The sequence below is a fragment of the Schistocerca serialis genome, chromosome 6 (genome assembly GCF_023864345.2).
Source record: "Schistocerca serialis cubense isolate TAMUIC-IGC-003099 chromosome 6, iqSchSeri2.2, whole genome shotgun sequence".
NCBI classification, from domain to species: Eukaryota; Metazoa; Arthropoda; class Insecta; order Orthoptera; family Acrididae; genus Schistocerca; species Schistocerca serialis.
This window is the reverse complement of record NC_064643.1, coordinates 20,849,003-20,873,057: the sequence shown is the minus strand read 5'-3', so window position 1 is coordinate 20,873,057 and position 24,055 is coordinate 20,849,003. Positions and strand designations below refer to the sequence as shown.

General features: G+C 36.9%; 1 protein-coding gene across 1 annotated transcript in view; it reads left to right on the top strand.

The window, feature by feature from the left end:
- Window positions 1-235: 235 nt before the first annotated feature.
- The window catches only part of LOC126484637 (molybdenum cofactor biosynthesis protein 1-like), a 336,598-nt gene continuing 312,778 nt past the window's right edge, over window positions 236-24,055 (top strand). Inside the window, exons 1-2 of the mRNA XM_050108229.1 lie at window positions 236-260; window positions 13,077-13,275. Of these exons, the coding sequence (XP_049964186.1) occupies window positions 238-260; window positions 13,077-13,275 (222 nt within the window). The 5' untranslated portion in view covers window positions 236-237. The remainder of the gene's footprint in view (window positions 261-13,076; window positions 13,276-24,055) is intronic.

The window sequence follows — 24,055 nt, the reverse complement described above, 5'->3', positions numbered from 1 at the left end:
CAATGGATAGAGTGTTTTAGTTTGTAATAATGCTAGTTTTCTTTTGTATGTATTAGACAACTTAATATGAAGAGGAATGTAGCTGTGGGTATTTTTATTTATTTATATATTTTTTTTTTTTTTTTAAATAGGGTTCCCAAGACATTATTTATAGCCCCACAAATGCATCTGAACTCCTTATTTTTGCCAAATGTGATCTTTTTTTGCTCCAGGGAAATTCCTCAATAACACAATGGCATGTCAATTGTGCTTGGAAAAAGGTATAGTATGCATTTAGCAATAGCTTATCATTAACACATGACCTTAGTTTACCTAACAAATATGTAGCACATACTAAGTTAGTAGAGATATATTTGGTATAATTCTTCCATGTTAATTTCGTGTGAAGACAGAAGTCAAGAAGTTTAGCTGAAGCAGTTATTGCCATCCTCTTTAATTGATAAGGTAAAGAGAATATTTACAGTTTGTCAGTATTAATACAAAATTCAGTGAGATGGAACCACTTACTGGCTGCTCTGAAATGATCCCTACTTTACTGCTTTAATGCTCCTCAATTTTTACCAGCTGGAACAAAAGTGGTACCATCATAACATAAATTTTCACATACTAATCACTGGTTATGACATAACGTATTGTGAGTCACTAAAATTAGGAAGTATTATGTTATGTGGCTGGCATTTGGCTGAAATCAGAAATTAGTGGCTAGTGTTTGGTTGAAATCAGAAATCGGTCATGTGACATTCCTCACTCACTAATTTTGAGACACAGTATTGTATCCATCATATTTCGTTGTTTCCATGTTATAACTTTGATTTTTTGACAGTATGCAATTTGAAGGCAATGTCAAATAGAAGATTTATCACAAACACATCACTCTATATACAATTTGTTATAATTAAATATCTCTTAGACACATCAGTCCTTAAGAGATTTCAAGATGAAATGCATTCACTGTGGTTAGAGACGTAGTGTTACAGAACTGAAAGAAGTAGGATAATATCCTAGAACACACTAATACCTTTTCTCTCCAGCTTTGCTTTTGTAACACATTCTGGGTCTTCTTATTTATGTAATAGAAGCATGTCCCACAATATTCGATGTTATTTACATGAAATGAGTTTCTTCTCTTTCATGGCTTCAAGCTTAAAAAATGAACGATGAAACTGCTGCTAGTGAAACAAACAGTAAAGACATTTACATCATATGAAATTTACATTTTTTCTTATCACAAATAATTGACTTTTTTTAATATGTCATGATTCCTGAGGGTGTGGTTAGGTGGGAACCTACAAGTAAAGCTTAAGTTACTGCGAGTGAAACGAGCAGCAATCGTATGTATAGTCTTGCTTGTTACCAATGCTTTGTGATTTCTTTGAAATAAGCCACGATTTTTGAGAGTGTGGTTATACGCAAACCTAAGAGCACAGCTTAAATTGGTGCAAATGAAATGAGCAGCAATCATATTTGTAGTTTTGCTTGTCATAAATGCTGCGTGGGATTAGCCGAGCGGTCTAAGGCACTGCAGTCAAGGACTGTGCGGCTGATCCTGGCGGAGGTTCGAGTCCTCCCTCGGGCATGGGTGTTTGTGTGTTTGTCCTTAGGATAATTTAAGTTAAGTAGTGTGTAAGCTTAGGGACTGATGACCTTAGCAGTTAAGTCCCATAAGATTTCACATATATTTGAACATTTTGTCATAAATATTTAGTTATGATCAAATCTTTAGCAGCGCTTTCATAAATGTGGTAGTCAAGACAAAGAGCACATTACACTGGGAGAAAGACATCATGTCACAGTCTGATTTCATGCAAATGCCAGTCACACACTGTGGTACTTCCTGATTTCAGTCACTCATAGCATAAGAAACAGTCCCTAATACAACATAAAAATGCTATCAGTTATTGTGTCTTTTCATATAAATCTTTTCACTTATATCTACTTTATCAGCTTTCACTTTGTAATTTAAGTTTTCTTATTTAGAAACTATCATCAGCATTACTAACACTTAGTGGATATCAGAACCACCCACAGTAACATTATGTGTGTGGAGGATGGCTTCTATGGACTAATCCCACTAACTCTGATACGAATGTGTGTTTCACTTTGCTTTTTGGTACTTTCGTTAAATATAGTTTTTAAGCATATGAGATAGATTGATCAAACTGTGAGGTCAAAATGCCGTGATGGAAGTGATCTGATTAATCTAAAAGAAGATGTTTTAGTCATTATTAATTAACTAAAGCAGAAATAAGGATGTAGCAGCAAATTTCGAGATAACTCAACCTTACAAAATCCGACGCCTAATACGTAATGTGCTAATCAGATACAGTCTTTTAATATACCAATTAAATTATGTACAATTTTGATTTTGTAGTAATTATTGTTTTTGTAACTTTTAGCCCTTCTGTCCCCACACCAAACCAGTTTAGTCAATATATTACAAACACGATTTGCCTCGAAACAACAGAGACAGAGTGTAAGGATACCTGAACATCATTTTGGTTGTCTTTGAAATTGTTTAAACGATAATTCGATTGAAAAGTCATTGTGTAATTCTAACCTGACGCCATAAGAACAACATTACACATCACCATTGTAAAATTAGCTGTTATAGGCAGTTATCTACTAACCAACTAATAAGGGACACATTTGTTTGGTTTGACAGCTTCAGATGACAGTGTGTATTTTCTTTTCTGAGCTATGATATGGTGCAAACATTGATGGCAGCCATATTTAAATGCAGCAAACGTGGATGTTTGCAGAAATTTATTCAGGAGTGGTCAAGGTTTTAAAATTTTTGTATTTGATATGGTCCTCAGCAGACAATTATACCCTAAGAATAAATTGTAACATGGTATTATCAGTTTTATTGTATCTCAAAGCATTGGTAGTTGACTCAGTATATTTTGAAGAACACACTACTTTCATAACCCAAAAGGCAAGCATATTTCATAAATAAATGCAAAGTAAATCTTTTTGTACTAGTAATAATGAATATGGATACATTCTTTTCAATTAAACGATCAAAAATGACATCTGCATATGATTCAACAAATCGGGAAATTATGGCAGACAATATTCACTAAAGATATTTTCATTCATATAGTTATAATGTTTAGATTGTCACTGAATACTGCAATAGAACGAAAAAGTCAGACAGGCTACATAAACCTTGTTGAATATCACAAAACTAACAATAAAAAGTGACTGATTAAAATAGTAACTTTGAAGTCATCTGGCTTACAAAATGTAAAGTCTGATCATGTGAATGGATTTATTAGATTATTTTCACACCATCCAGTGTTTAGGGCTGACCTGCATAATTAAAGTAAAATGAAGCTTCTTTTTTGGTTTGTTTGGATAATGTGCAACCCACAGTCAGCATTCTAAGCTCCCAAATCGAAGAGCATGAAACATAACTTTAAACGTAATTTTAAATCTTCGTTAAATTTTTTCTCCCTTACATGGTTAGTGTCAAATATTTAACACCTTACCTCATTCTTGTATTTATCAGACGTTTGAAGGTGTTTCATACATATGAGTTTGAATCTTTAAAGAATTGGGTGATGGGTTTACTGATGAGGCACGTAAAAGTTTTAGTTGATTTTTGCTGTTTTGACAGCAAAGTAACTGAGGATGGCGGGAGCAGAGAGGATATAAAATGCAGACTGGTTGTAGCTAGAAACACATTTCTCAAGAAGCAGAATTTGTTAACATCTAATACAAATTTCAGTGTCAGGATGTGTTCTCTGAAGCTATTTGTGTGGAGTGTAGCCTTCTACAGAAATGAAATGTGGATTACAAGCAGTTCAAATAAGAAGAGAATAGAAGTTTTCCAAATGTGGTACTACAGAATAATGCTGAACATTAGATAGGTAGATCGAGTATCTAATGAGGTGGTACTGAATGTAATTGGGGAGAAAAGAAATTTATAGAAGAATTTGACTAGAAGAAGGGACCATTTGGTACTACATGTCCTAAGGCATGAAGGTAGCGGTAGTTTGATAGTAGAGGGAAGTGTGCTGAGTAAAAATTGTAGAGGGAGGCCAAGCGATGAATACAGTTAAGCAGATTCAAATAGAGGTTGCTGTATTTAGCGAACATGAGGAGGCTTGCACAGGATACAGTAAAGTGGAGAGCTGCACAAACCAGTCTTTCATTCAAGACCACATCAACAACTACATCACGTTTTATTGGTAGCATTATTATTATTATATTTTCCTTATTACTATGCTTGAGACGCTGGAAACAAAGGGAATGGATACTGCTACTAGCTTCACAGTTGTGTTAGGCTTTAACCATAAAGATTGCACTGTCTGAGAGGCTAATTTTGCATTTTTGAATTGATGTGTTAATCGGAGAATGTTATTAAAATTGTGTTTAGAGAAATACAATATCACTCTTTCCAACAATCTGTGTGCTGAGATGATGTGGATGCGACCACACCCTGCTCTGTACTGCTATGAGAGTATCACGCCACTTCGAGGCAGCCAATCCCGTGTCAGCACGTCGCCACGTGACCGACGGAATGACGGCAGCCTACGGGACTTTGTCCTTCCTGTTTCTTTTGCGCAATACTCTTGCCATACGACTGGGCAAGCTGACACATTGGTTAGCTCACTGTACTCGCATTTGGGAGGACGACGGTTTAAACCCACGTTCGGCCTTCCTGATTGAAGTTTCTGTGATCTCCCTAAATCGCTTCAGGCAAATGCCGGGGTGACAGCTTTGAAAGGGCACGGCCGACTACCTTCCCCGTCCTTCCCTAATCTGATGCGACCACCGATGATCTCGCTATTTGGTCCCCTCACCCCAAATCAACTCAAACCCTCTTACCAAATGAGGCAACATAAAAGAAATCTATTGCTTCTATTAGTGAAAACACGATTTCCCGAAAGTTTTTTAAAAAAATGTTAATCATGACAAATAACAACCATCCTGTGGTTTTCCACACTCATGCAGCATATTTGTTTGCAGAACCATTATAGCCGTGGTTACGGCATGAGTGAAGAAACACAAAGTATGAAGAAAAAATTACGACTAATCGTGGTAATTTAGAAATCTGATAATTTCCGGTATGAAAAACTGTCATCATACCCACTCCTGTGTGTGAGTTTCGTCTGAGGCGAAACGACGGGAAACTCAAAGCGGACACAAGTCAGTGTAGTGCGATTTAGGTTTAACAATAAGTTGTAAAACGAAGGACAGCAGCGATCGAGTATTCGCTGCTGCATGGTGGTCTTACGTAGCAGTGGCGTGCGAGACGAAAGTGGAGGAGGCTGGCAAAGAAGGCGTGGCCAATATCTTACTCACAATCTCTCGACGTCAGCTTTTATCGACTGATCGAGAAAAAGAAGTAGTCCATCTTTAGGCAAAGCCTTTACAAACTATTTCATTATGCCTAACTTTATATGTAGAGGTGGCAGGAGGACGTTATTTGGATCTACTAGGTTTTGTGTAGAATGTTCTTCTCACCAGGTTTTAAAGACTTCCTCACAGACGAGTTCTTTCTGTACCAGTGTTCATCCCTAGCCCTACTGTCCCATTCACACAAGAAACATGGAAATTTGGTAAAGCCACCTTGCTGACCAAGGAGCATGCATGTTACTTTTAGATCGCCACATTTCATCCAACCATGAGCAGAATAGCCTATTTCATTTAACATTATTTCTAGATTTTCATAGCTTTTTTTCATGTGTACAGAATGTCCAACAGGTATAGATGCATACATGTTACAATTGTCTAATAAAACAGCCTTAAAACTAGTTTTGGATGAATCAATAAACATCCTCCAGTCTTCCTTGTTGTATTCAGTACCAAACTCATTCATCAGACCTGGAATGTCTGAGCAGTGCACTAAATCACCTTCTTGTTGAAAAAAGTTGGAAAATTGCTGCTCACTCTTTCTATGCATGTATATGCTGGTTTCAACTGCCAATAAGTTCTTTTCTTTTAATCTAAAGCCAAGCAATTCAACTTTTTCTTTCATTAAGCCCAGATCCCTAACCAAATCGTTAAGCTCGGTCTCAGTAAACAATTTGGGCTCTAGACTTTCTGTATTACATTGGAATTCATCATCGTCTGGTTCATCTAAATCACATTGTGCATCAGAAAATACTTCTGTTAGAACAGAATTTAAATCATCTGGTGGGTCAGGAAACAGCAAATCTACACCATGCCTTACTGATCGGATGGCAGATGAAAGGTTAGAGTAGCTTATTACCTTTTTTGTTTTCCGCATAATGACCAGTAATATCAACACTGCAAAAGTAGCAATCATCGGAATGATTTCTTGGCTTCCTCCATATCATGGGAACAGCAAATCTAAAGGCTTTTCTCTCCTTTTTCAACCATTTTCTCAGGTCTCCAACACACACACAATATACCTTGTGTGGCGCCTAAAATTTATCTTGATGACCAAGTTTAGATCGAAAGTATGATAAATAAACCTTTTTCAAAAAGTCAACAATGTTTCTTTGGTGTTTTTAATCACAAATTCAACACAAATATAACAAAAACTGTCAGCAGAGTTTTTACAACCACGATTAAACACTGTATTGAGCACATGTACAGGAAACGAGAAAGTGAAGTTAGATTGACAGTATACAAACCACCATCTGTTAACACAAAAATAGAATTGACCTTTTGTGCCAGCAAATGTTTCTCATCTACATTTATTGCACCTCATTTTAAATTATTTTAACTATACAAAAGCTGTTAAATTCTTTAAAAAATCACTTACTTTAATAAATTTAACTGTAAAGTGTGAAGAAATGGTGGGTGATACAGTTTTTGAAGTATCATATTTAGATTTCCCACCCTAACAATAAAAAGAATAAGGTATTTTCACCAAAAAGTTTTCCATTGTTGGTCTGTGTAATTATTTGTTAATATGGATTTCTCTTCACTGTAACTTTTCTGGTGCTGTAAGCTGTATATTTTTCTCAAATTAGTAACTTTCTGCTAATTAGGAAATAGCATTTCTTTGGAAGTACAATTGTACTGACCATTCATATATGATGCAAAAACACTTCATAAAGGTTTGTTTTCAAATATGAGCTGTAACGTTACATGCATTATGCTTAACCTTAATGAAAGTTATCTTAATCCATTTTGACGTATAAAAAATGTTTGTTTTGTTTTTTTCTCTGCATGCAATAATTCATATTGTCACAGAGTATGCAGTTTCATGGCAAGTCACATCTCCGATGGAATAAACAGCCGAACCAGCAAGTACCACAAAAGTATAGTAAAGCAGCTGCCGTCATTCCACCTTGCAGACATGTGGCGCCCATCCTTACCCATGTACATGCACAGACAGTCATAAACTTCCAAACAACATGCTATTCTAGAACAACAAACTTATAAAAAACCGGTATGCTCACTATGATACTCATCATTTGTCGGCCTGGTAGACATTGTGCAACACATTGCCTTACCCAAGTGGTATGTTATACTGTATGTCACCTTTTTGTGTATGTAAATGATGTCATCACAACCACAGGACGTAGAGAAATAAATAATACTGCTAGTTCAGATTGTACATTTGTCTTCAGAAACGAAAATTGTTAAAACTTTGTAAAATAAAAACCCTTTACTTATGGTATTTGAACTAAGTAATATTTCATATAACTCCATTTCAAAACATCTTTACTCATGACATAGCCCTAACGTTACTTAATGATTACTTACAAAGACTCAGTAAAAATTTATCATTTCAATGTATCTGATCTCAAATACTTTGCTTGAGGTCGGATAAACACTGGTGCAAAGTAACCATTCTTCAATAGGAATTTGAATTCTTGAAGTAAGTTATAGTCTTAAAATGTTATGACCATATATTATTTTTTCATTGTCTCTATTTCTCTATGTATGTGGACCAGCCACAATGGTGGCTGGTAAACCAGCTGTACCTCTGTTTTAATTATCAATGGTCTATTCAGACACAGGGAGTATTCGTAGCCTAATCATGCTGACTGGACATGGAGTAATTATTAATTCCTATTATGAATTGATCATAGTTGTATCTTCATCTGGATTACCAACTAAACTTGTGAGGAAACATAGGCTTAGGAGCCTCATTTCTTATTTCCTCTACACATCCTTCAAGTAGGATAAGGTAAGCAGGCAGTTAACCTACTTATTCTAAGTTAAGCTAACATTCCCTAAAAATGTGTATAAACTAAATCATGTGATTTAACCATCGAAAATAAGTAAAAACTCCCCTCGTAAAAAGCTCCTAGCAAACAAAGGTACTGCTAACCATGAGAAAAGTACAAAAAATTCTAAGGAATAGTTGTGAAACATGCAAACATCCCAAGTCGTTGGATGTATCCATTCAGTTCTGACAGCAAATTATAGTTTTCCATAGACACTTCGAGCTTTTCGGAGTTTATATATTAATCAGTCAATTTCAAACAATCAAATGTAATAAATGTTGAGAACAACTAGTGTAGTGAACTTGTTAACTTCCTACTTTCTGTGTTAAGAGCAGCACACAAAGTTAAGACAATTCTGTCCTAGTTATCCATTTCTGAAATGAGTATAAGAATTAGACCACAAAACTCAGGTTCGTTCCTGTATTTTGCAACTTTATAGTAATCCTCAAAGCTAATAGTATCCTACTTCTGCAGAAACCCATAAATACTCCTCCTCCTACAGAAAAATCCTTCATAAAGACCATTCAAATTTTATAGCTATATTGGCCCTATATATATGCCTCCATTTTTCCTCCATTTAAACTTAAGTAATACTCCCTTTATCCCACCTGCACTATTCATAATATAATTCATGTATATATGCGTATCATAGCCTGTTCATTATTACATCACTCCCACTAAACTGCTACTTTCTCGTCTTCCCTCTTATAACTTTAGTTACCTTAATTCTATTGTATTTTGAACCCATACCTTATTACTGAGCTTCCTGTTAAATATACTACTGTCTCTTAAATATACTACTCTTTGTTCAACTCAGCATGAGCAAGAAACATTATTTTGAGTAAAGTCGTCTAGACCGATATTAAAATTTTCTTCATTTATTACACCACTTCAGCTCCTGCCACTATCAGAGATCGAAAAGCTTAGAACTTACAGAACAAGGTTGTCCTTGACAAAATATATGTTGTTCCTTTTACAGAGTAGCCTTTTTGGACTTAGAATGTAATCTGGATATTCTTGCCATTTATTACCATCTCTCTATGTGGTGATGGCTATGCATGTAAGAGAGAATGTATTCAGTTCTGATGTCTCTTCTGATCTCTTGTTCTTTTTAAATGTGGGCTGTGGCAAATTATGGTGACTTCTGTGAGTAATGAGTAATTCCTTAATAGTAAATGCTATCTTCTCATGCATACTTATCTAGATATTACTCATAAAATATTTATTCTCATCTATTATGTAGTGAAGTTCATAGTCAGTGCGAAATAGTGACTTGTCTTATTTCCATGCTTTTGCTTTAGCTTGCTTAATATTGCTAAAGTCTTCTTTTGTACTTTCATCACAGTTCCAGATAGTTTTCTATTTCAATAAGTTCGATAAATGAGCATCTTTCATAGCCTAGCCTCTTACAAAGCTCCTATAGAATCCAGCCAAATCTAAGTGATCATAGATGCTTAATATTTCTAGTCTCTGGACAGTCTTTTATAACTTGCATTCTTTCTGGACATAGTTGTATTCCCATTATTCTCACACTGTGTCCCAAAAAGTCAACTCTTGTCACCAAAAGTATGTTTTAGAAACTTTTATTAGTAACCCTTTTTCTTCCAGTCACCTCAAAATATATATCAATAATTGTCAACAGTCTTCCCAAGTCTTGTAGACTATTAATAAATCATTGACATACATTATTAATTCTTGCACTAATTCCCTCCCTAATAAATATTGAGCAGGAATGAAAACTGACACAGGAATGTCCAATTCGGTAATGGAGTAATTCAATCATGCTTGCCAAGACTTCAACTAATGAAAGCTGTTGTTCTGTGATCACCTTCTCCTGGATTCCATTCTCCTTGGTACAGCTCACAACCCAAGGCGAATTGTAATACTTCCATGGCATTTACTTTAAACTGAAAAGATTTTCTTTCAAATAAGAAGGCTGTGTATGGCCTTGAGTGGTCATGTAATGCTACCTGCCAGTATCCTTCCATGAAATCTATGGAAATATGAAATTCTGCTTCATCAAAGTTAGATAACATCACTTCTGTACTCAGGGTTCTAACCCTTTCTGTCTCTTTGTGTTTATGGAGTGATCATGAATCTAAAACTAAATGAACACCTACCACAAGTCTCTTAAGTACCCACAACAGACCCTAAAAATGCATTGAGTTATGTTGCTGTCTATCTCCTTTCATATTTCATCTCTCACTGCAATTCGAAGGTTTATTGGTAGTGGATACGACTTGCAAAAGGAAAAAAACTGTGTCATCTTTTACTTTAAACTTACAGAAGTATTCCTTCATTAGTCCCAAGTTATCTGTGACCACATCTTTATGTTTTAACAGAATACCTTCTAATTAAGATTTCTGTTCTTCTGGCACTACAGGTGATTCTCTTGCTATCAATTTAATGCCAACTCCTCTTGATTTAATACTTCCCTTCTTTTTCTTGTTTATTTTCATCTGTTGCAATAATATCAGTAAACACAACTAAATGAATATGCTCCTCTGATGATGGGCCTTGCTTAGATTTCAATGGATTACTTTGGAAAGCTATGCTAGCTACCTTTTTACCTATTTTCCACACAAATATTTTCTGGTTGAAATCCAATCGATAATAATTATCAAGTAACCAATCTTATCCTAACAGGATCTATGGCACTAGCAACAATGTTTGATGGAAGTTCCACTTTTTAATCGTAACTGGTAGTCATGTTTCTTTTTTAATTTGCTTCCCTTTATTACAGGGGGTTCCAGTAACACACACTCCCATTACTGGTACTAGGAGGCAACAATATTTCTTCCTCATTAGCGCTAGCCATGGTGTAAGATTAATGATATTTTATGCACAGAATATAGGTGAACATCAACTTTATTACCAAAAATGTCACTCACTACTATTGGTTTACAATGTTCTCCCTTAGCTGTTACTTTTCCTTCTTTAAACAACTACTCAAGAATAGGTCTCAACCATGTGAGGATTACTGTCTTCTCTGAATGAGGGCCTACTATTCTATTATTAGTTTGGCATGGATCTTAGTGTCAAATCTTTTTCCTGAACTTTAGGGTGAATTTTACAGCAATTCATCCACAAAGCTTTAATGTAGCAAAAATTATGTTTATATCTTTTTTAGTAATAGGTCAAATTTCGGACAACTTTTTCCATAATGAATCATATTTCGACCAATTTTTTTTCCAGAAATCCAAATGTTTGTCGTATTTTTAAGTACACAAGAATATAAACACGAAAATTTTACTCACATGACAATGTTTGAGGTAATGTTGTCACAATTAAACACAATTACTACAAAGATTTATTTATCAGGTTTATAGTAGACAAGCAGTGTAACACATTATGTAGTCCGTTCACTGATATAAAGATTGTTGCACAGAGTCTACAAAACATTCTCGAAGCCAACAAGGGTGGCTTCTGGCACAATAAACATAGCACAAGTAGTCGCCCCATTCAGTTTGAATACAAACTTAGTCCTATTCGACGAAACCAGGGGAGAAATTCTTCAGCAATGACAAGGAAATATTATTTTATAAACTATATGAAGTTAAGGTTAATGGGGGAAATGGCTTTAATGTGTAAAAACACTGCAACACCTCCAAACACAGTAGCTGCACGAAGATAAGTGCTGAGAAGGACAGCAGACGAACGCTGTTATTTGAGTAGACATGTCCATCTTCAGAGGTGCAAGAACTTGTTTAAGATGGTGGTGTCTTGCAATGTCCTATTGGAGAAGCTGAAGAATCCCCGCTTCAGACAGTTCTTGAAGTACAAAATAAATCCAGTTCCAGATGAAGCTACGCTGAGAAACGACTATTTATCTGTGTGCTACGAGGAAGTGCTCGACAAAATACGAACTAAAGTTGTTGACCAAGAGATTAGGGCGTCTATCGGAAATCACCAATTTGGATAGGGGTTAAATTGTAAATACTTTTGTTGGTGTCCTTAAAGTTGACGGACCTGGAGAAATGTTTCTCCTAAGGGTGTGAAGCTCTCAGCAGAATAAACAGCTCGACAACTGCCTTTGCGTTTGACAACTCAATGAAGCTACTGTCACTGTTGGTGTGAATAGAGACCAATAAATGGTGCTTCATACATGGCTGTAGCAGCCTACAGACTTCAGAGTCTCTATCCCAGTGTGGCACACATCACTTGCCTTGCACACGCATTGTACAGAGCTGTAGAAGAGGTGAAATTAAATTGCACTGATGTGAGCCAACCGATCTCCTCTAGCAAGAAAATCTATGTGAAAGCTCCACTAAGAGTACAAAAATTAAAGAACAGGGAGCTTCCCTCCATTTCCCCCTCAGCTTGTACTTACACAATGAGGTTCTTGGGTTAATGTTGTTGAGTATTACTGTACCTATTACACCAAAACAAGACGATCTTTTCTGACCCTGATAGTGATTAATAAAGTGCTATCAGAACTGCCAAAGAGTTCTTTACAGATACGTTGTCTCTAAACTTGACATACATCAACGCGCTGTGTCATCCGAACAAGACACAGGTGCAAAGATGCGAGCTGGTGCCAGTGCCATAGAGACTCTCCACTTGCGCGAGTTCCACCTGCGCCACTGTCGGCGCTGAGCATGGAGGTAAGAATAGAGGGAGACGCCGTGATGTCACAGCTGTGAAGTTATGTGAAGCCGAGGGTAGCCATCTCAATCCGACCAAAACATTGCTGCTGTAAACTTGTGTGCATAGGCTTGTCGCTCACTTTTGGAAGGATTTTGCGCTATTATAGTGACTTGTGTGGTGTTCGGATGTACGAATCTTTCTGATTGTGATGCGAAATCGAAGGGAATAACATTTCATGTGTAAGTTGTCTCGTTAAGTGTGATTTTACAACTTCATTGTGAATGAACGTGTGCTACATCGGTACTTGTACTATAGCGTGTTTTTCTCCTGTAGATTTCCTAAAAATGAAAGTCGGAAAGCTCTGTGGGAGAATGCCGTGAGGAGGAAGAATTGGTGTGCGTCGAAATGGAGCACTATATGTTCTCAGCATTTCCGAGAAGAGGACATAGACCGAACTTCCGTTTCAACAGTAAGGCTCCGAGAAAATGCTGTACCATCAGTTTTCCCTACACACCCAAAACATTTGCAAAAGGTATGTTAATTCAAAGAATTAAATTCTTAGTTTTCAAGTTCACATTTCAGTATAATACGTATGTATCGTCGATAATCAAAGTGTTGAGTAACTCACTTTGTCTTCATGATGTACCAAATTAAAAGCTAACACTACATTAACTGTCCTAAACAGGACACTGTGTAGATTTGCCATTCTATGTACCTCATTTCAGTAAATATTGGTGGTAATGAAGAGTGTTTCCCAGTAGTGTAACGTAACTGAAATGTCCCAGCATGTATTACAAACAAGATGTATTTATGGGTCTTTGGAGGGAGGGTATAGCTAACTTAGTTTTCAGTTTCTATTATTTAGTTTGTGATACACGTTTATTACTGAATTAACAACATTGTATCATTTACATTGAAGGCTAGCTGTTCGTAATATTACATTAAAAACTATTCTTAATCAGAAGAAATGCGGAATTTCGCCTTTACGAGATTTTATTTTAAACAAAAACTTTGAAACAACCAATCTGATGACGTTACATGCATATATATGCTGCAATTAGCGACTGTAATACACGCAGCGCTATAGCACACTGACAATGTTTTGGTCAGAGTGTCATGGCAGTGAGCCACGCCCCCATGGCTTCAAAACGTAGTACGGCTGGGATACGTAGCGCCATCTCCCCTTATTCTTACCTCCATGGCGCTGAGGGTAAAGATATCGACCTCGCCTCAGCCAATTGCTGACCGATTACCGTCCGCCAATGACCAGACGACAACGGAAAGAAGCCCGCTCGGACGATAGAAGAGCAGCTCTCGCCCACTTGTTTATAGATCATCGTCCAGGGCTGACTTGGACAGGGAACGTCATTTAGTGAACTCTTAAAAGTGAACAGACAGTTCTTGTAAAAATTTCATTTGCTATGTACTGTGAAGTTTACCTTCAATCATTTGCACTTAGCCATTGAGGGCCTCTTTTGTCTTATATTACATGCAGTATTGCAGACTTAATCATTCAACAAGTCACAAAGACAAGTAAACCTTTTTAACTCATTTGTGTGACTTTGTTGCTAATTTGTTGGAGTGTTGTTGAACCTTCATTCACCTATCCTGTCACCTGACCCTGGGGCACAGTTGTGTAATAGTGGCAGGGACAAATTGTCTTAGCGGTGTACTGCACCAGAAGCCATTCCACAAACTCTCAAACTCGGCCTGCCATAACACGGTGGCAACTCGGCCTCCACAACAGTATCGACGAGCCCTTTACAAAACTGGTGATGTGAGTTTGCAAAACAACGCCAACTTTCCAGTGGTATCAAAAGGCATCACATGACTGTAAGCTGATGGTACTCAACTGTGTGATGCCCTGTCTATTGTGCAACACAAGCAAAGTGAGTTGCATTGAGCTCGTGTTCATCTGATCAATAAAGTGAACAACAAACTGCAAGGTGTTCTCCAGTCAATCAGCATATTAGTACTTACATTACTGTTCACACAACAATTTGACACTCGGCACGGTGGCTGATGGGAGCGACAGCTGCTGGAGATACCTTCACATCAGCCACCACACTAAGTGTCAACCTAGTTCCTGATGATGTTGTTTACATTACTAGAATGAGTTGTCTATGCCTCGTTACTTCCTTGATTATTTCTCCTATTATTATTCCACATCCTTACTTCACAATACTTCGTATTACTTTTTCATTAAAATGTGTGTGGATACCTTTCTCTTCATTATTGTCTGGTTGGCAGTTGTCACCTTGTGCGTAGTCTCCTCATTCTTTGTTCAGTATATCAATACCTTTGATAAATGTCAATAAACAGTTTGCCGTCATCTGCTAAAATATTATATATCTTTCTTGACATAGTAAGGTATCCTCTGCACCAACACTTTAGTTACAGGCTGTCCTCTATAGGATTGTCCACGTATTTTGAGCTTTTTAGCTACCACTCAATATACAGGGTGTCCCAAAATAATGTATACGCTCTTTGAAACAGAGAATATCGTTAATTACAGGAGACAGAAGTACAATTTTTATGGGTAATAATTAAGAAGGCGGTGAAAAACATAACAATGATTTCTTCTGTTTCAGGATTGTCAGCGAACATGGCGTTATCGTTTGAACAAAGGAAATGGATGCTATAGTGTTACTGGAAAACAGAGAATGTGAGTGTCGTATGCTGACATGTTGTTGTTGTTGTTGTGGTCTTCAGTCCTGAGACTGGTTTGATGCAGCTCTCCATGCTACTCTATCCTGTGCAAGCTTCTTCATCTCCCAGTACCTACTGCAACCTACATCCTTCTGAATCTGCTTAACGTATTCATCTCTTGGTCTCCCTCTACGATTTTTACCCTCCACGCTGCCCTCCAATGCTAAATTTGTGATCCCTTCATGCCTCAAAACATGTCCTACCAACCGATCCCTTCTTCTAGTCAAGTTGTGCCACAAACTTCTCTTCTCCCCAATCTTATTCAATACCTCCTCATTAGTTACGTGATCTACCCACCTTATCTTTAGCATTCTTCTGTAGCACCACATTTCGAAAGCTTCTATTCTCTTCTTGTCCAAACTTGTTATTGTCCATGTCTCACTTCCATACATGGCTATACTCCATACAAATACTTTCAGAAATGACTTCCTGACACTTAAATCTATACTCGACGTTAACAAATTTCTCTTCTTCAGAAACGATTTCCTTGCCATTGCCAGTCTACATTTTATATCCTCTCTACTTTGACCATCATCAGTTATTTTACTCCCCAAATAGCAAAACTCCTTTACTACTTTAAGTGTCTTATTTCCTAATCTAATTCCCTCAGCATCACCCGATTTAATTTGACTACATTCCATTATCCTCGTTTTGCTTTTGTTGATGTTCATCTTATATCCTCCTTTCAAGACACTGTCCATTCCGATCAACGGCTCTTCCAAGTCCTTTGCTGTCTCTGACAGAATTACAATGTCATCGGCGAACCTCAAAGTTTTTACTTCTTCTCCATGAATTTTAATACCTTCCCCGAATTTTTCTTTTGTTTCCTTTACTGCTTGCTCAATATACAGATTGAATAACATTGGGGAGAGGCTACAACCCTGTCTCACTCCTTTCCCAACCACTGCTTCCCTTTCATGCCCCTCGACTCTTATAACTGCCATCTGGTTTCTGTACAAATTGTAAATAGCCCTTCGCTCCCTGTATTTGACCCCTGCCACCTTCAGAATTTGAAAGAGAGTATTCCCGTTAACATTGTCAAAAGCCTTCTCTAAGTCTACAAATGCTAGAAATGTATGTTTTCCTTTTCTTAATCTTTCTTCTAAGATAAGTCGTAAGGTTAGTATTGCCTCGTGTGTTCCAACGTTTCTACGGAATCCAAACTGATCTTCCCCGAGGTCTGCTTCTACCAGTTTTTCCATTCGTCTGTAAAGAATTCGCATTAGTATTTTGCAGCTGTGACTTATTAAACTGATAGTTCGGTAATTTTCACATCTGTCAACACCTGCTTTCTTTGGGATTGGAATTATTATATTCTTCTTGAAGTCTGAGGGTATTTTGCCTGTCTCATACATCTTGCTCACCAGATGGTAGAGTTTTGTCAGGACTGGCTCTCCCAAGGTTGTCAGTAGTTCTAATGGAATGTTGTCTACACCGGGGTCCTTGTTTCGACTCAGGTCTTTCAGTGCTCTGTCAAACTCTTCACGCAAAATCATATCTCCCATTTCATCATCATGTACATCCTCTTCCATTTCCATAGTATTGTCCTCAAGTACATCGCCCTTGTATAAACCCTCTATATACTCCTTCCACTTTTCTGCCTTCCCTTCTTTACTTAGAACTGGGTTGACATCTGAGCTCTTGATATTCATACAAGTGGTTCTCTTCTCTCCAAAGGTCTCTTGAATTTTCCTGTAGGCAGTATCTATCTTACCCCTAGTGAGACAAGCCTCTACATCCTTACATTTGTCCTCTAGCCATCCCTGCTTAGCCATTTTGCACTTCCTGTCGATCTCATTTTTGAGACGTTTGTATTCCTTTTTGCCTGCTTGATTTACTGCATTTTTATATTTTCTCCTTTCATCAATTAAATTCAATATTTCTTCTGTTACCCAAGGATTTCTATTAGCCCTCGTCTTTTTACCTACTTGATCGTCTGCTGCCTTCACTACTTCATCCCTCAGAGCTACCCATTCTTCTTCTACTGTATTTCTTTCCCCCATTCCTGTCAATTGTTCCCTTATGCTCTGAAACTCTGTACAACCTCTGGTTCTTTCAGTTTATCCAGGTCCCATCTCCTTAAATTCCCACCTTTTTGCAGTTTCTTCAGTTTCAATCTGCAGTTCATAACCAATAGATTGTGGTCAGAATCCACATCTGCCCCTGGAAATGTCTTACAATTTAAAACCAGGTTCCTAAATCTCTGTCTTACCATTATATAATCTATCTGATACCTTTTAGTATCTCCGCGATTCTTCCAGGTATGCAACCTTCTTATATGGTTCTTGAACCAAGTGTTGGCTATGATTAAGTCATGCTCTGTGCAAAATTCTACAAGGCGGCTTCCTCTTTCATTTCTTCCCCCCAATCCATATTCACCTACTATGTTTCCTTCTCTCCCTTTTCCTACTGACGAGTTCCAGTCACCCATGACTATTAAATTTTCGTATCCCTTCACTACCTGAATAATTTCTTTTATCTCGTCATACGTTTCATCTATTTCTTCATCATCTGCAGAGCTAGTTGGTGTATAAACTTGTACTACTGTAGTAGGCATGGGCTTTGTGTCTATCTTGGCGACAATAATGCGTTCACTATGCTGTTTGTAGTAGCTAATCCGCATTCCTATTTTTTTATTCATTATTGAACCTACTCCTGCATTACCCCTATTTGATTTTGCATTTATAACCCTGTAATCACCTGACCAAAAGTCTAGTTCCTCCTGCCACTGAACTTCACTAATTCCCACTATATCTAACTTTAACCTATCCATTTCCCTTTTTAAATTTTCTAACATACCTGCCCGATTAAGGGATCTGACATTCCACGCTCCGATCCGTAGAACGCCAGTTTTCTTTCTCCTGATAACGACATCCTCTTGAGTAGTCCCCACCTGGATATCTGAATGGGGGACTATTTTACCTCCGGTATATTTTACCCAAGAGGACGCCATCATCATTTAATCATACAGTAAAGCTGCATGTCCTCGGGAAAAATTGGAGACATTGGAGAGCTGAATTTGGAATACCACCACCAACAAGAGTAACAATTCTAATAATCAGAGATAAGTTTGAAATCGAAGAAACAGTGCAGAATGAGAAGAAGAGAAATAGCGGACGAAAGAGAAGTTCAACAGACAACGAGGGTTTTGATGCAGTAATCCAGGCATACACACGATCCCCGAAGAAATATGTGAGGCAATGCTCTCATGGGACTGGGATCTGCAGAAGCAGGGGTCATACAATTTTGCCATCTCAGAACTTTAAGCCTTACATTCCAAGACTTCTCCATGCTCTTAACGAGGATGATCCTGATAGGCGAAGCGAATTTTGTGAGTGGCACATTAACAGATGTGAAGAAGAGCAATGTTTCCAAGATCGAATTATTTGGTCAGATGATGCGACGTTTGAACTTGATGGAGCAATTAACAACCATAATTGCGTGTACTGGGCCAGGGAGAATCCATACGTAACTGAGCAAAGGCATGTTAATCTACTAGGAGTAACAGTCTGGTGTGGTCTGTCTTCTAGAGTGTTAATCAGGCTGTACTTCTTCAACAACACTGTCACGGGTGACTCGTACTTGGAAATGTTGTAAATGATAACTCCTGGTCTTAGCGTTGTGTCTGGAATGGAAGATTATTACTTTCAACAGGATGGGGCGCCACCTCACTTTCACCTGGATGTGAAGACATTTCTCAATCATACATTCCGTACCAGATGGATAGGACGAAGATGGAGTGTGGAGTATCCCACTCAATCTCCAGATTTAACTCCTCTAGACTTCTTTCTTTGGGGTACTCTCAAGAATACAGTTTACACTGTGAGACCACACACACTGGATGACCTTAGAGAGCAAATTAAACAAGTCTGTGCTGCTATTCCGTTGGAAACAATAACATTGGCATGTCGCTCAGTTGTAAGTCTTTGTCGATAGTGTATTGCGATGGACAGACACCACTTTGAACATTTACCATCTTAAGTCGGGCCATGAGGCACCTAGTACCACTAAAATTGTATTTCTAACCCCTTTCATTAAAGAGATGTTCAGTTTCAAAGAATGTATACATTATTTTGGGACATTCTGTATTTCTTATAACTACCAGGATGCCAACTATTACTATAATATTTTGGGCCAAATAACTCTAGCATTAACTTTTCCTGTGTGCTGGACAACCAGTACTTCTTAAACATTTCCTGAAAATCATTCCAAGAAGGGAATTCTTCGAATGACCAGTTCCTCATTTAGCATCATCCTCTTCCAAATAACTCAGGGAAAAATCAGTTTTTTGGATTCATCACAACACTTAAGCAGGGACTTATAAAATATCTTTAAAAACATGTAGAATGTACATCTGCCTCTGGGTTTAACTTAATACCTCCAGTTTCAATATTTGCATAAGTAGTATCCAATTTATTATTAAAGTCAGATTTTAATTCTGCAAAAATCTTGAATAGCTCTTCCATCTCATATTGGCATATGGTAAAACCATAACGAGTTTGCACCTAATATTCTACTGCTGCTAACTTGAGGCTAAACAAGTGCTGTATCGTTATAAGAGGCATAGGGGAAAGCTAGTGTGCAGGGGTTTACTCCAATTCACTACTACCAATGTCACATCATCATAACATCTGTGCTTAACATACAAAGGATTACACCATAATATAATTGTGACATTAAATCTAAAATAAATGCTCCAAACTTGATCAGTGTAGGCTTAAGTATATTATTTTTAACATTTTAAGGTCTCAGAATGATCAAATGAATATGAAGGGCTTATTTCAATAGTCGTACAAGTACATTTTTGTTCATTCTGAGATGCAGAGTCCTAAAATTAAATGAGCGCTGAAAAATCTGCAGTTGAGATACCAGAAATATTCAATTATACTATTGAAATAAGCCCTTCATATGTCAGGCAAAATATACGACCTTAAGAAAAAATAGTGGCACTAAATAATAGAACTAGAGAGCTAAAAACTGGTCATAATATACAAATGCACATCATGTACATCACAATCAAAAGTTATTTGGGTTTTTATGAAAAATTAAAGGCTCTAAATACTAGACTTAGAAACATCCTCAGTAAGATGTAAACTTCTTCTATATGTAGCACCAATATGTTACCTCTTTTGGTTTTCAAATTATTTACTAAAAACCAAATTTGAAATGAAGTCCTTACTCATAATTGATTATCATTTGTATTTGTAATAGAAAGTTGTACTTACAGTACGCGATTGCAATAGTGCAGTAATACAGCTATAGCAAGTTTCGGGACAGTTCATAAATAACTATGAGAACAAGGAATCTTAAAAAGGCAGTTCAGAGGTCATGTTCTACTGTCGATTCCGCTTTAAAAAATTGTAGCCAGCTAAAACATTTTAATAACTAAACCAAACTTAATTCTATTTATATACAAATTGAGAAGATTACAAATTGTTAAACAATTATTATTAATTAATACGTGTCCGAGAAATGGGCCTTTTAGATTCTGACCCTGTCCCTAGGACGACTGATAGCAGATGTTCCCTTTGGTGGTCCACTGTGGCCATATATAAATATGGCCTGAGAGGCAGTTAGGAGAGACACTTTGAACCAGGATATCAATATGTTCATGTCAGTCAAATGCCTGCTTGCCTGGTGTCTTGGACGACATCAGAGCTTGGCAGAGTTGAATGCGATTTTCCATAAAAGCTGGAAGTGAACCTGTGAAGATATTCCACTATCCTGGTTCCCTTAAATTTCACAGAAGTAACTGTGTGTCGCCCACAATGCTGACAAAACCACGTGGCAAGTGAGGAAGTTATTTTTCCACTATATTGGCAAGGAAGTAACTTTTGGTGATTAGAAATCAGGATGATATACCATTTTACTTGGAAGTTCCCACAGTGGTCATCTCTGCACTGTTAATAGTGCTGTTTCTGAAACGATTATTATTATTATTATTATTATTATTATTATTATTATTATTTCCTTCACTTTCTCAGACGTTAAGTCCGGTTAAAAATGGAGTGACGCGGACCTTGATCAAGCGTCACTTCCTTTTAACTGTACGGTATGTGTTATATTGCATTTAGGAACTTTCGGGTAATTGAACATGTATCAATAATTACGGATTTCTGTAGTTGTATATATATGTTTGGATGTAGCTGTATTGCATTGATGTACTGGTGGATATTGTGTGGTATGACTCGTGTAGTTGATAGTATAATTGGTATGATGTCAACTTTATCCTGATGCCACATGTCTTTGACTTCCTCAGCCAGTTGGATGTATTTTTCAATTTTTTCTCCTGTTTTCTTTTGTATATTTGTTGTATTGGGTATGGATATTTCGATTAGTTGTGTTAATTTCTTCTTTTTATTGGTGAGTATGATGTCAGGTTTGTTATGTGGCGTTGTTTTATTTGTTATAATGGTTCTGTTCCAGTATAATTTGTATTCATCATTCTCCAGTACATTTTGTGGTGTATACTTGTATGTAGGAACGTGTTGTTTTAAAAGTTTATGTTGTAAGGCAAGCTGTTGATGTATTATTTTTGTGACATTGTCATGTCTTCTGGGGTATTCTGTATTTGCTAGTATTGTACATCCACTTGTGATGTGATCTACTGTTTCTATTTGTTGTTTACAAAGTCTGCATTTATCCGTTGTGGTATTGGGATCTTTAATAATATGCTTGCTGTAATACCTGGTGTTTATTGTTTGATCCTGTATTGCAATCATGAATCCTTCTGTCTCACTGTATATATTGCCTTTTCTTAGCCATGTGTTGGATGCGTCTTGATCAATGTGTGGCTGTGTTAGATGATACAAGTGCTTGCCATGAAGTGTTTTCTTTTTCCCATTTACTTTCTTCGTATCTGTTGATGTTATGTGATCTAAAGGGTTGTAGAAGTGGTTATGAAATTGCAGTGGTGTAGCCGATGTATTTATATGAGTGATTGCCTTGTGTATTTTGCTAGTTTCTGCTCGTTCTAGAAAGAAATTTCTTAAATTGTCTACCTGTCCATAATGTAGGTTTTTTATGTCGATAAATCCTCTTCCTTCTTCCTTTCTGCTTAATGTGAATCTTTCTGTTGCTGAATGTATATGATGTATTCTATATTTGTGGCATTGTGATCGTGTAAGTGTATTGAGTGCTTCTAGGTCTGTGTTACTCCATTTCACTACTCCAAATGAGTAGGTCAATATTGGTATGGCATAAGTATTTATAGCTTTTGTCTTGTTTCTTGCTGTCAATTCTGTTTTCAGTATTTTTGTTAGTCTTTGTCTATATTTTTCTTTTAGTTCTTCTTTAATATTTGTATTATCTATTCCTATTTTTTGTCTGTATCCTAGATATTTATAGGCATCCGTTTTTTCCATCGCTTCTATGCAGTCGCTGTGGTTATCCAATATGTAATCTTCTTGTTTAGTGTGTTTTCCCTTGACTATGCTATTTTTCTTACATTTGTCTGTTCCAAAAGCCATACTTATATCATTGCTGAATCCTTCTGTTATCTTTAGTAATTGATTGAGTTGTTGATTTGTTGCTGCCAGTAGTTTTAGATCACCCATGTATAGCAAATGTGTGATTTTGTGTGGGTATGTTCCAGTAATATTGTATCCATAATTTGTATTATTTAGCATGTTGGATAGTGGGTTTAGAGCAAGGCAGAACCAGAAAGGACTTAATGAGTCTCCTTGGTATATTCCACGCTTAATCTGTATTGGCTGTGATGTGATATTATTTGAATTTGTTTGGATATTAAGTGTGGTTTTCCAATTTTTCATTACCATGTTTAGGAACTGTATCAATTTAGGATCTACTTTGTATAGTTCCAATATTTGTGGTAACCATGAGTGGGGTACACTATCAAAAGCTTTTTGGTAAACAATGTATGCGTAGTGTAGCGACCTTTGTTTAGTTTTAGCTTGATATGTCACCTCTGCATCTATTATCAGTTGCTCTTTACACCCTCGTGCTCCTTTGCAACAGCCTTTTTGTTCTTCATTTATAATTTAGTTCTGTGTTGTATGTGTCATTAATTTCTGTTTAATGACTGAAGTTAATATTTTGTATATTGTTGGTAGGCATGTTATGGGCCGATATTTAGCTGGGTTCGCTGTGTCTGCTTGATCTTTAGGTTTCAGATATGTTATTCCGTGTGTAAGTGTATCAGGGAATGTGTATGGGTCTGCAATGTAATGGTTAAATAATTTAGTTAGATGTGAATGAATTGAGGTGAACTTCTTTAACCAGAAATTTGCTATTTTATCATTTCCAGGGGCTTTCCAATTGTGAGTAAAATTAATTGCTTGGGTGACTTCATGTTGCAAAATTATCACTTCAGGCATTTGTGGTATCATTTTGTATGTGTATGTTTCTGCTTGTATCCATCGTGCATGCCTGTTATGTTGTACCGGGTTTGACCATATGTTGCTCCAGAAGTGTTCCATGTCTGTTATGTTTGGTGGATTGTTTATTTTAATGTGTGTGTTATCTATTGTCTGGTAAAATTTCTTTTGGTTTGTGTTGAATGTTTGGTTTTGTTTCCTTCTATTTTAACTTTTTTTGTATCTTCTGAGTCGTTTGGCTAATGCTTGTAATTTCTGCTTCTTTTC